This window comes from Ovis aries, chromosome 1, assembly GCF_016772045.2.
Source record: "Ovis aries strain OAR_USU_Benz2616 breed Rambouillet chromosome 1, ARS-UI_Ramb_v3.0, whole genome shotgun sequence".
In the NCBI taxonomy this organism is placed as follows: domain Eukaryota; kingdom Metazoa; phylum Chordata; class Mammalia; order Artiodactyla; family Bovidae; genus Ovis; species Ovis aries.
Genome location: NC_056054.1, coordinates 54,383,570 through 54,396,062, shown reverse-complemented (window position 1 = coordinate 54,396,062; position 12,493 = coordinate 54,383,570). Strand labels below are relative to the sequence as shown.

The 12,493-nt window shown below is 34.1% G+C and overlaps 1 protein-coding gene across 50 annotated transcripts in view; it reads left to right on the top strand.

The window, feature by feature from the left end:
* Positions 1-12,493, top strand: part of FUBP1 (far upstream element binding protein 1) — a 33,886-nt gene extending 21,393 nt beyond the window's left edge. For 9 of the 50 annotated variants that reach the window (XM_060411081.1, XM_012174200.5, XM_060411079.1 and 6 more), the window contains 4 exons: positions 997-1,071; positions 7,072-7,131; positions 7,213-7,358; positions 9,007-12,493. In XM_060411081.1, the coding sequence (XP_060267064.1) occupies positions 997-1,071; positions 7,072-7,131; positions 7,213-7,358; positions 9,007-9,045 (320 nt within the window). In that variant the 3' untranslated portion in view covers positions 9,046-12,493. Of the gene's footprint in view, positions 1-996; positions 1,072-7,071; positions 7,132-7,212; positions 7,359-7,730 lie in introns of all 50 variants that reach the window. The other 41 variants (XM_042250046.2, XM_060411089.1, XM_060411093.1 and 38 more) reach the window with 15 other exon arrangements.

The following is a 12,493-nucleotide window of genomic DNA, read 5'->3' as shown; positions in this document are numbered from 1 at the left end:
GCCCTAGGATTGGCCAGTCAGGAGCACCTTCAAGATGGCTCCTGTATTCTTTTGACATGCCTGTCAGCTCTTTCAGCACTTCCCTGCTTTCTTGCACAATTAGATGCTTGCTTTGTGCTTTTGGAGCCTCAGCCCTTGAATTAACCATTTTTCCAAGGAGCCCTGATGTTTTTTAGTAGATGATGATATTTAGAAGCTAAATAGTTGTGTTCATTGCCACTGAGGTGTTATTGCTACTAGCTCCATACAGTGTGCAGAGCTAGGAAATGAATTTACATGCATGCATACCTGCTGCTGCTAAGTCACTTCAGTCATGTCCAACTCTGTGTGACCCCAGAGACAGCAGCTCACCAGGCTCCCCATCCCTGGGATTCTCCAGGCAAGAACACTGGAGTGGGTTGCCATTTCCTTCTCCAGTGCATGAAAGTGAAAAGTGAAAGTGAAATCTCTCAGTCGTGCCCGACTCTTAGTGACCCCATGGACTGCAGCCTACCAGGCTCCTCCATCCATGGGATTTTCCAGGCAAGAGTGCTGGAGTGGGGTGCCATTTCCTTCTTCCTGCATACATATAAAAATACATAAATATCCATATGTGTATATATTTTTTAAACTGTACATTCATATAACCTGCAATTCTATTCTAAGACTTGAAAGTTTTTTCCTAGCTTTTCTGTTTTCCATGCTTATACATGGTGAAAGACCTGGTGTCTTCAGTGTGTTTTTTTATTTGACCCATGAATTTACTTACATGCTCAGTGTAACTACTCTTCTAAATAGATAGACCATCTCTCTGCCCACTATCTCTGTTCCCCCAGAATCCTGGGTGGGTCTTTGGCACCAGCAAGGATGCCACTACCACACAGCATTTCCCTCTTCTCATTCCCCATGACAGACTACTCCCAACTCCTCTCACACATACACACAACAACCCCAGCAGGGCCAGAATTGCTTTCTAAAAACCTTAATCATAATTTTTTTATGTATTTCTTGAATAAGGAGATCAGCAGAATCCAGCTCCAGCTGGACAGGTTGATTATACCAAGGCTTGGGAAGAGTACTACAAGAAAATGGGTATGTTCTACATTTTATTTTTTATGCATTTTATTAAAATATTCAGTAAATACCACACTAAAAGGTTAAAGGTTTTGATAAAAAGCATGTTTTTTCCATGGTTTTAATACTTTGGACTTCTTTCATCCAGTAATTAAAAATCTTGACGTGTAGAAGGATACATTCCAAAATCGCTGAACTCTCAGAAGTAGCATGGTCGTTACAAATCATTGTTTAAATTGTGGTTAATAAACTTTATTTCTAAACACATTTATCAGCCACTTACTAATTGAAACTAAAATATGGAGCACCAAGCAATAATTGGTTGTGTGCAGTGTTATTTTTTGCTGCAAAATAAACAGATACAGAAGTGACCTACAGTGATAAAGGCAGTTAATTAAATAACATTTGCATATATGAAAAAAAAGTCACCTAGAATTGCTATCTTCATTCAATAAACATAGAACGTGTATTACATGCTAAGCATAGAAATAGATGCTGAGAATGTTACTGTGGGCATAACACCTAGGAGTTCTGCCCTTCTGGTTATTACATTCTAATGGAGAGTACAGTTGTTAATAAAAGTACTTTGCAAATACTATATCAGTGGTTCCCCCCCCTTACCCATGGGGGATATTTTGAAGTACTTCCCCTCATGGATTCCTGAAAGTGCAGATTGTCCTGAGCTCTATATATCTACTATGCTTTTTTCCTATTATAAGGTTTATTAATTAGGCACAGTAAGAGAGTAACAACATTAATAAAATAGAACAATTAGAGTATATTGAGTGAAAGTGAACATGAATGACCTCTGTCTCAAAATACCTTGTCCAAATTTAATGCCTTTTCCGTCTTAACCAACCGTATGTCACACACTGTAACTATGTGTCACATACTGTAGCCGTAACTTGGATTTTGAGGAGTGACAGGAAAACTTGGAATTTTTTTTTGCCACAGTTTAATAGATTTGTTCTTCCTGTAGATCTTAGCAACCTCAGCATACAATTTTTTTCTTATTAAATAGATAACTTTTTACCTTTTCACTTAAAGGAAAAGCCTTTTTGTCATATCCCAATTGCCAGCATCACTCCTCTTGCACTTTAGGGCCATTATTAAGTAAAATAAAGGTTACTTGGACACACAAGCACTGCAATACCAGGATAGTCAATATTATATAAACAAGATGGCTGCTGAGTGACTATTGGGTGGAATATGCCGGGTAAAGGGACCGCATGAGATTTCATCTTGCTATTCAGGATGATGTGCAGTCTAAAACTTATGAATTGTTTATTTAATATTTTCAGGTCACAGTTGACTTTAGGTCACTTCGCTGCAGAAAACAAAACCATGGATGGGGTGGTGTGGGGGCTACTGTCTGTTCACTGACACATGTACGGATTGGGAAATAAGTCACACAACTACACAGTGGTGGAACCAGACTTTGGAACTCTTTAAGGCCCAAGTTCCGAACTTGTCTCCTGAGTTTGCGTTTTGCAGGGACCATTTCATATCCAATGATGTACTTCTGGATAGATCTGGCTGTTTCTTGTGTGCTTATTCTCTTAGTCATTTAAAATTAAATGACAAGCTAATCATAAACTTGCCCATTCTGCACTGATATTGAAAGTATCTATTGGTGATAGGTTCATCATAAAATAACAGCTTATTTGTGATTGATTCTCAGTGTAAATTTCAGGGTTATTTGCCAAAGAATATCTGCCATTTTTCACAGAAAAAAATTTCCAGAATGGTGATTCTATTAATCTTTATGTAAAAGTACATAAAACTGGTGATAAGACTGTTTTACACAGCTAATTTGTATTTTTTAAAAAAGAAAAATAATTTCTCCTGTTAGAAAGGCTTTCTAGAAAAGTTGCTGTATGTTATTCCTGAGATTGTAACAAATTCATTAATTTATGTTTTTGTGGCCCAGCTTGACCCAGCTTATCTCAGGCAGACCTACAACAACTAAAACTCTGCAAAAAGAAATTTTAAAAATACTTCAAGACAGAATACTGTAATTAGGGTGATCACACAACTTATTGCCCGAATTGGGATACTGTTGAGAATAACTGGGAATGCTGTTAGGAATTGTTCCTTAACAGCATAGTGGTCATGACCTGTGGTCATTCTAGCTTTTATGAAGTAGCATCATTACTAAAAGTTAAAGAGTTGTATTTTCACAATGGGCAGTATGCTTTATATGATCCCTACATTAATATTGAAATTGGGTAAAAACAAACCCTGTTGGTAGACTTAGGTATTTAATAAAGTCACGTGTTACTCACCTAAAATGTGTTGTATAATCTGCAAGGTCTAACCATTCAAATCTTTATTTTTAAGGGTAGACATTTCACTTTGCCTTTTTAAAAGTTTGTGTTCTTTTCCCTGCTGACTGCTGTATAAAATTGTAATTATAGAGGTAGTCTGCTGGTCTGTCTTGAAACCTTTGTGGGAAAAGGTGGTATAGAAATAACTTAAAACACTATGTTTGACTGAAGATCCTCCTTAACCCTTGCCTTCTTTTCACTTGTTATTTTTCTGTAGCACTGCAAGTATAAGCTGTTAATTTTATGAGCAAAGTGAACTGGTTGAATGATTCCCCTCAAATGTAAATCTTAAATAATGTTAGGTGATCTTTAATGATAGCTGCTGCTGTTTCTGCTAAGTCACTTCAGTCATGTCCAACTCTGTGCGACCCTGTAGACGACAGCCCACCAGACTCCTCCTGGGATTCTCCAGGCAAGCATACTGGAGTGGGTTGCCATTTCCTTCTCCAATGCATGAATGCATGCTAAGGCGCTTTAGGCGTGTCCAACTGTGTGAAACCTCATGGACAGCAAGCAGCCCACCAGGCACCTCTGTCCACAGGACTCTCTTGGCAAGAACACTGGAGTAGGTTGCCGTTTCCTTCTCCCTTAATGATAGCTACAGGGTCTATTTTTCCTGTGGAAGTTTTCTTTTGTTTTGGATATTGTTTTGGTATATGATTGATTGCTTAACCACTTGGATTTCTTCAAAGTGCATTGCTTGTCCTTAAGACCTTTTTAGGATAACTACAAATAAGAGACCTTCAAGGATAAAACTAATCAGTTGAATCTTTGATGTTTTTAAATAGGAGGGAAAGAGTACTAGAATACCAGGGAGAGACAATGATCTTTATCTCCAAATCAACTCCTTTATTTGTAGAGATTTTTACTCTTCCAAGTGGCAGAGGTAGGATTTCCTAGGACTCTGGATGTCCTGTTTCCATCCAGTGCCCTTGTCACCATACTAGGAGAACTGTCCCAGACTTTGAAGCCTTTTCAGCTTTTCCTGTTAAGAAAATCCACAATAACACTGTAGGTTTTTCAGTTTGCTTATTAGTAAATAGACCTCTGTTGAAAACAGATAAGTTGTTTTTAACTTAGTTTTCTAAGACAATTCTAAATTACCTGCAATTAGCACAAAGAAAACTTAGAGAAATTCTTAAAGATGAGATTCTTGAGGGTTAATGACAGAAACTAAGAAATTCATATTGCTGCCATATAAGGAATGACAGTAATCTGGATGTGTGTGCTTTTGAAGCTAGAATGAAAGGAAATTTTCTCAGAAGTAAACTCCCTAAAGAGAAACAGGGCTTCAAAATAGAGATATAGGAAGTTTCTATTTGAGAAAGAGTATGTGATGACATTTGGGGATAAGTTTGACTTCAGGGAGGTCCTTTTAATGTTAAGCACTGATATGGTGAGCTCTGAACCCTTAGTATATGATACCTTAAGCCTTAAAAAGAGCCAGGAGAGAGTGGTTGTGAGAAAGATAAAGGTGTCTGAGGATGGAATCTATTCAAGCAGAACTGTCTCTTAATCTGTAATAGAATGTTGCATGTGAACTCTAGGGTGGTAAGTCTTATCTCTGGAATGAAATGAAATTAAGATTTCATACATTGTCAAGTTATATATAAATGTTAAGTAATGGTCTACTGAAGTATAAACTAAACTGTCTCACGTCAAAACAGTTTTGGAACTGAGGAAAAGAGTAAAGGGAACAAGTTAAGTACATACCTTTCCAAAGAGCAAGAGGCTAGAGGAATGGAAGATCCAAAACATAAACAGATTAGACAGGAAAAGTTCTTTCCCTACTTTTCAGTTGAGCAAAAAGAAGCGCGTTTGCCCTTCATATAGGAGTGGAATGAATTTTTCTATGGATGCGTTCAAGATTGGAGTGTCAGATGTTGATGACTTAACCAGGTGTTTATGTTTCTTGGAATTTAACATGTTTACTTTCAGGTTTACAGGAATATTTGAGTTTGGGGGTGTTTCAGTGAACATTTGAGTTTGATATTTTCTTGATATGTCTCCATGATACTGTAGTTTTTTTCTCTCTAAAAATGAGTATCTTTCAATGAAGTTTGGTTCTGTTTTTAAACCTGAAGTGGACGTTGTTGTTGCCTTAAATAAATTTGGCCTCAAGTCAGAAGGCTTTCCAGTGGGCAGCTAGTTTAAAAAAACAAAATTGTGTGTTTTTTTAATTCTTAGTACCAGGATATTTGGCAGTTGTCTAAATACTGAAACTGGTTTTAGGTTTACTTGAATTGTGTCTCATAAAATCAAAATATTAAATTCATTTCCTAAAAGGAGTATGGAAAATGAAAGTGTGATAATTTTGTTAAGAGAATATAGAATTTCTCTGTGCTGCTGCCTGTATAGGTAGGGGGAGTTTCTTATGTATTTTAAGTCATACATCTTCAATTTTTATTTCCTCAGTTGCTTTTATTCTTTAACCAATTTTGTGACGATAATAGACTATTTTCTAAAACTGCCTTGGTGGCACATCTAACAAGCATAAAGCGGCTTTCTCTGAGTATTTTTTGTCTGGCTGCCGTAACTTCATAAAGTCAAATGAGTTACAAACTAAATAAAATTCTGTTCAAATAAAGAACTTAAATAGGAAAAATTATGTTCTCTTTCTCCCCAACTTTTAATTTTTAAATACCTTCAGAAAGTTGGAAAACCAGTACAGCGAACACCTATATGTATCTTTTCTGTCCAGATTCACCATTTTCAAAAAGTTTGTCATATGTACTTTGTGTGTATATATACTTGTTTTGGTGCCTGAGCCATTTCAAAGTAAGTTGCAAGCTGTTGCTCTAAATAAATTTTTAATAATATTTAAGTTTCCCTGGTTGTCAGAAAAAAATGCCTTGTAGCTACTTGTGTGCAAGAGGTGGGGTTGTCTTTTTTTTTTTTTTTTTTAAATGCAGAGCCCTCTCAAGTTTCATGTGTTACATTTGATTATGTCTCTTTAGTCTCTTAATTCAGGAAAGTCACCTAGAAAAAAGACCTCTTTCTGAAAGCTCTTGAGCCTTGTGTTTCATTGATTTTGTTGCTTAGAACCTCTTCAGTAGTGATTACTCTTTATGTCCTGCATCAGGTTATTTTTAATAAACTTGTTATCATTTGGGCATAGCATATTAAAACTTTAAATATCTTATTAAAAGATATCTTGAAGATTAGTGTTACACATAGTTTATAGGTTACTAATCTGGAAACAACAAATCTTGGCCAGATCTTAAAATAATAGCTGTTAACTGGGTTTTTGTTTCTCAAGAAATATTCTTTCTCTTCATTGAAGATTTTCATTTTATTTTAAAACTTGTAGTGTAACAAATCTGAATGGAGCAGAAAACTACCAAAAATAGTGGTCCATTCATTCCCCCGAACATAACCATTGGGGAACAGTGGACTGCATGTTTCAGACTCAATTTAGAATATGAACAGTTTATAAAAACTGACTGAATCAAAAAACTATGTAGATAGTTTTGTTTTTTATTAAAGAGTAATGCTAAAGAACTAAAAGTTATATAGTATGGCAAAAAGAAGCTAAAGAGCATTTGGATTTTTAAATTACAGAGTAGTTTTTTGACACTAAGAAATATTAAAATAGAACAGGAGCAATTCTGACCCTCTGTGCTTTTGTCTTTATAACCTGTACTTAACAGTGGATATAATTTTGTATTAAAATTTAGGGGGTTTTTTTTAGGTCAACAAGGGCAGACACAAGATTATTCAAAGGCTTGGGAGGAATATTACAAGAAGCAAGGTATTGTTTTTATTAGAAATGAGATTCTTTGGGGCTTTTAATTGTGGTTACAGCAACAAAGTTGTTCTGTTTTCTCAAAAGGTCAAGCAGTTCCTGCTCCTACTGGTGCTCCACCAGGTGGTCAGCCAGATTATAGTGCAGCCTGGGCTGAGTACTATAGACAACAAGCAGCCTACTATGCCCAGACAAGTCCCCAGGGAATGCCACAGCATCCTCCAGCACCTCAGGTATAATAAGTTTGCTAATGTGCTGATTTCAACTTCAGTCATGTTCTGTGCATGTTTACTTTTGTCTGGGATTCTGTTTGCCTTTTAAATTTTTATCTGGCAAAACTATAAATGAAGTACTGTGATATATTGTTTTGGGTTTTTTGTTTGTTTTTTTATAATGCTTTCTGGCATCTGAGTGCTGAATATTTCTATAATGCCTTTGATTTTAAAAATAAACTTTTTTCCCCCAGGGATTTGCAAATCATGCAAGAAGCCACCATCATTTATATTAACCGTTTTTCTTTCTTAGAGGATTCACTCCTGAGTTAGCTCCATTTAAAGGATTTTCTTTAACTTTTTGTGTATTTCTTATGTATCTCTTCTGCACAGGGCCAATAATAAGAAGTGGACAATACAGTATTTGCTTCATTGTGTGGGGGAAAAAAACCTTTGTTAAATATATGGATGCAGACGGCTTGATGAAGATCTTAATTTTGTTTTTGGTTTAAATAGTGTTTTTCCTTTCTTTCTTTCTTCCTTTCTTTTTTCTTTTTTTTTGAAAATGTACAAAATATCTATCACTACTGATAGGAGGTTAATATTTCTGTGTAGAAATGAAAATTGGTTTGTTTTTAGTATTTAGTGTAGATGTACACATTCCAGCAAATGTATTTGCAACTATTATGTGGTTAATGCTTTGTGATATAAATGTACTTTTTTCAATGTATACTTTCACTTTTAAAATGCCTGTTTTGTGCTTTACAATAAATGATATGAAACCTCCTGTGTCGGTAAGTTGGATATGTGGGTATTTAAAGAATTCATAATTTCTTAATAATGATAAATTAAGATACATATACACAAATATATAAGCTTTCCCCATGAAATATTAATTTGAGTTTTTAAACACTGGCATGTTTTCTTCCCCCTTGCAGTATAGTAGTAGATTGAAGGATCTTTTCCATTTATTGTATTTGGCTGTTTTCAGCACAAGTAATCCTGATATCTTCATTTTTTTCCTTCTGTTTGATTAAAAACTGCATGTGTGTACAATGATCTTTTGGCATACTTCCATTGCATTAACAGTGAAATTTCCTTTTATACATGACCACTGTTTCAGACCTGTACTGCTGCTATAACAGTTAACCTTTCTGTTTTTAATTTGATAATTACTTGATTTCCAAGACTGTTTCAGCATAACTAATTTTAAACAGTTTTGAAATAGTAAATATGAGTAGTCTATAATAAGAACAGTGTTTTTTTTTTTTTTCATGTAAAGGAGCTCTTGCAAGGTATGCAATATTAGTGTGTTTCTTTCTAAATGTAGGGTAGAAAAAGTGAATAGTATGCAAAAAGTATAGCTACAGTGCATCTGCCATTGAAACATTATTGCGGTATGAAAATGTTTGAGCTATTTTTTTCTTTTTTTTTTTTCCTTTTTGCAGTATAGATAAGCTTTGTTTTGTAAATGCACAAGTCCAATCATTGAATCAACTTAATTTTTTTATGTACTTGAAATCATTTTATTACTCTATAACACTCATGCTGAAGTTCTGATATTTTGTTGAAATCCATTGTTTTACTCTTTGCATATTTGTTGGCTCTTTGCATATTAATATATTAGACTACATGCAAATACAGTCTGTCTTGCCATTGTCTGTTGAAGTGCAGGTTTGATCCAGCCAGTATAGAACTAGCTCTGTAGGGGTGAGGAGGACTGTGCTGTGTATCATCCTTGATTGTGTTCCTTCAAGGAGCATTGCACTGTAAGTACATCAGAATGACAAATTGATGAACTGCAACAGTATCTTTTTGTCAATGTTCCACATAATGCAAATGCCATACTTTGTTTGAATATTATGTTGGAATACAGTGCTTATATCTTGGAAACCATAACTGCTTCTTAATTTAACATAGAATATTCATAGGTCTGTATTTTTTTTAAGTGAGCTTAATGGGTAAGTATTTTTGATATGCTTTAGCTATAGCTAAAGAAAACTCATCATTAACAAAGTTGAATAGTATTACTCATTGGTGCTCCTAAAATATATTGCTTTTCGGTATAAAATAATGCATATCTTATATATTAATATGAAAGACTTGAAATGTATCAGACAGGGTGGTTTTCAGTTTGCAAATATTAAGCAATGTAGTGGTTTTAATACCATTTCCTAAATATATATACTAGCTCTTTCGTTGGTAGGGGAGCACCATTTGTTGTTCTGAATATACTATAAAAGGAAGATGTACAGGACATGAATGTTGAGATTATTTATAGGGTAGAAAATAGCGGTACAGTTCATTGTAGCTATTTTGAAATGTTTTTGACTATCTTATAGAACCTAGAGTGACTTCTTCCCTTGCCCTTATTTAGATATGGATATGTAGTTCTAGTTTGAAGTTTTAATAGTTAAGGAGTTATCTGTTTAAGAGTAGGGTATTGATGTGAACAGTTTCAGTATTTTGCATGATACTGTTTTATAGATGACCTTTTAGGAAAGTGGTGCATTTATTAATTAAACTGAAGAGAGAGTTTTCAGTTGGATTCAGTATCATAACTCACGAATTGGAGGCTGTTGATTTTGATTCATTTAAGGTTTAAAATCTTTATTAATTGCAAACAGTGCAATTATTTATACTTCACAGTGCCTTCCCAGACCTTCCACCTTAGGTTCTGCTGCAAAAAGCAACAGGTAAGCACAACCTAAGGACATATATAAATAAATATTTCAGTACATTAATGTTGTCCCTGTGAGGTTTTTGTGGTTGTGTATTCAAAAGCAATCTGCTACTGCTTCCCCAAAATGTATTTTGTTATTTATGCTACCATTTCAGTGGAAAGTCTGTAAGTTGTTCAAACAACTGTTTACTTTTCTAGGTGATGTTTTTATTTTGATTTTTCTTTTTATTAAAACAAGAAAATTATGAGTAGATTGCTGCTGTAATTAAACTACATCCAAACTTTTTATAATCTTTTCCCTAATATAGAGAAATTGTTAGGATTTTAAAAGGAAAGTTACATAGTTCTCAAGGTTTAGGAGATAATTTGGTCAGAAACTTCAACAGCCTTCACAGTCTGTTTATGATTGACAAGACATTTTCTTTGCTCTCCAAAGCTATGGAGTCTTTACTTTTTTTCTTGTTCTTGAACTATAGCAATTCAGTAAGGGCGTTATGGGTCAGAGTTTTATTATGACCTTTTTTCCTTAAGACAACTCAGTTTTCCTAACTCTTTACTTATTACACCGAAAGAAATACTGGCAGTATGTTTGATAAAAGGCATGTGCATCAGTGAAATGTTAACTGTATAGCAAATAACCTTTCATAATCTGTATAGCAACCAATATTTTTCTGATTTATAATACTTTAATAACTTGACGCTGCATTTATTTTATTTTTTGCCAGTTTTAAATGTTTGTGTGTTCTTGTAGATAATTTTAACTGGTAAATATTTTGAGTTAAGATGAATGTATTAAAGCAGCATCATATCAGTTTTGTTTATTCGATTTCTAAAATGTGCTGATCCTTTTAAAACTCCTGCTTATCTTTGCAACAAAGAAAAATATTCAAAAATACTGCCTTCATTTTCACACACAGTGCTGAAGATGCTGCAAGCACCAAATCATAGCTCATAAAATCAGGTCCTGAGATAGTTACCCATAAAGAGGAATCCTTTGAGTGTATGCCATTGGTGAGCCGATGAGCATGGACCATAGAAGGGCTCAATGTAGAAGGTAAAATTGGCAAATCGTAACTGAGAAAAATGAAATGTTTTCCCATACGTAATATGATACAGGGTGTACTGTACCTGCTTTTGATCACTTTTCATTTTAAAGTGCTATTCACTTGATCTTAAATGTTCCATGAAATGTTAAATTTTGAAAGTTATATATAGTTATTGCACCACATTTATGTGTGTGTATATGTGTTTTAATAGTCAATGTTAAAATTGATAATATAAAGGAGCTCTTTGAACTTTAAGAGCCTGTCAAGTTTTGCTTAGTTGTAGTTTGCATTTTTATAAAAGAAAATACATATGAATGCTAAAGATATTGGGGCATTGTTTCTATCTCATGAGAATTTTTTTATTCATTAGCATAAGCCTTCATTGATACTGCAGGCATTTTTTAAATGGCGCTAATCTTAACCTTGAAATAAATGGAAAGCAGAAAAGGTGAGCCAGTTGATTTGAATGCAGTGGTGTTAGGAGTGGTAGAGACAATGTTTGGCTTGAAATTGATTTATTTAGCACTTAAACTTGACAATATGTTTTTGTTTTTAAGATTTCATAGTGTGGTGATAATTAGAATTCTTATAGTTTGATGTTTCTCTTAGAAATGGGAAGTATACTTTTATTTTTAATAAATGAAAATGGTTTTAATACTAAAATTAGTCATTTAATACTAGTTGTTTATGAGCATTGTAAAATATATTCTTAGACAAATACCTGAGTAGTTAATTTACAGGAGTGGGTTTGTGTAGGAGTAAACAATACCTTAAGAGGAAGATAGGAATATATTCAGAAGTGAAAATGTTTGTTTGAATACTCTTGCCAGGAGAACCACTTCTACCTGCAAAGTTATGTTCTTTAGAATAAGGTTGTAGAAATTACCAGTTAATGAAGATGTCTTTTTATTTTCTGAAAATTCTGCCTCACTTTAAAATGTATTATAACAATACCTAAAGATAATTTTGATTCTGAAAATAACCTTATTTTTTGTTTCGTCATGTGAGTTTTCTTGCCACAGTATAAACTTCTGAGGGATTTTTTTTTTAACTGGTGCTTTTAAGAAAGCAAATATGTCCCAGGATTTTATTTTCTTCAGTGATACCCCTTATAGGAACTCATAAATGTATTTGCACATATATATATTTTTTCTTATGCATGCTCAATGCATTTTCGTCCTGAGAAAAGTGTTCTCTACAGAAACTACCCGTGTAAAAAGAAGATTGGCTTAAAATGGCTACTGTGATGGGAACAGTGTCTTAGGGAGATGCAGCTTGGACTTGAGGTAAATTGAATACTTTACAAACTGTGGTTTAGTTTGTTTTAATACCATTGTATGTAAAGGGGTACATGATTGCTGTAATTTTGTATTGATTATGGTTTCCTCAATAAAAAAAATAAATGTACATTGGTGAATATTATAAAA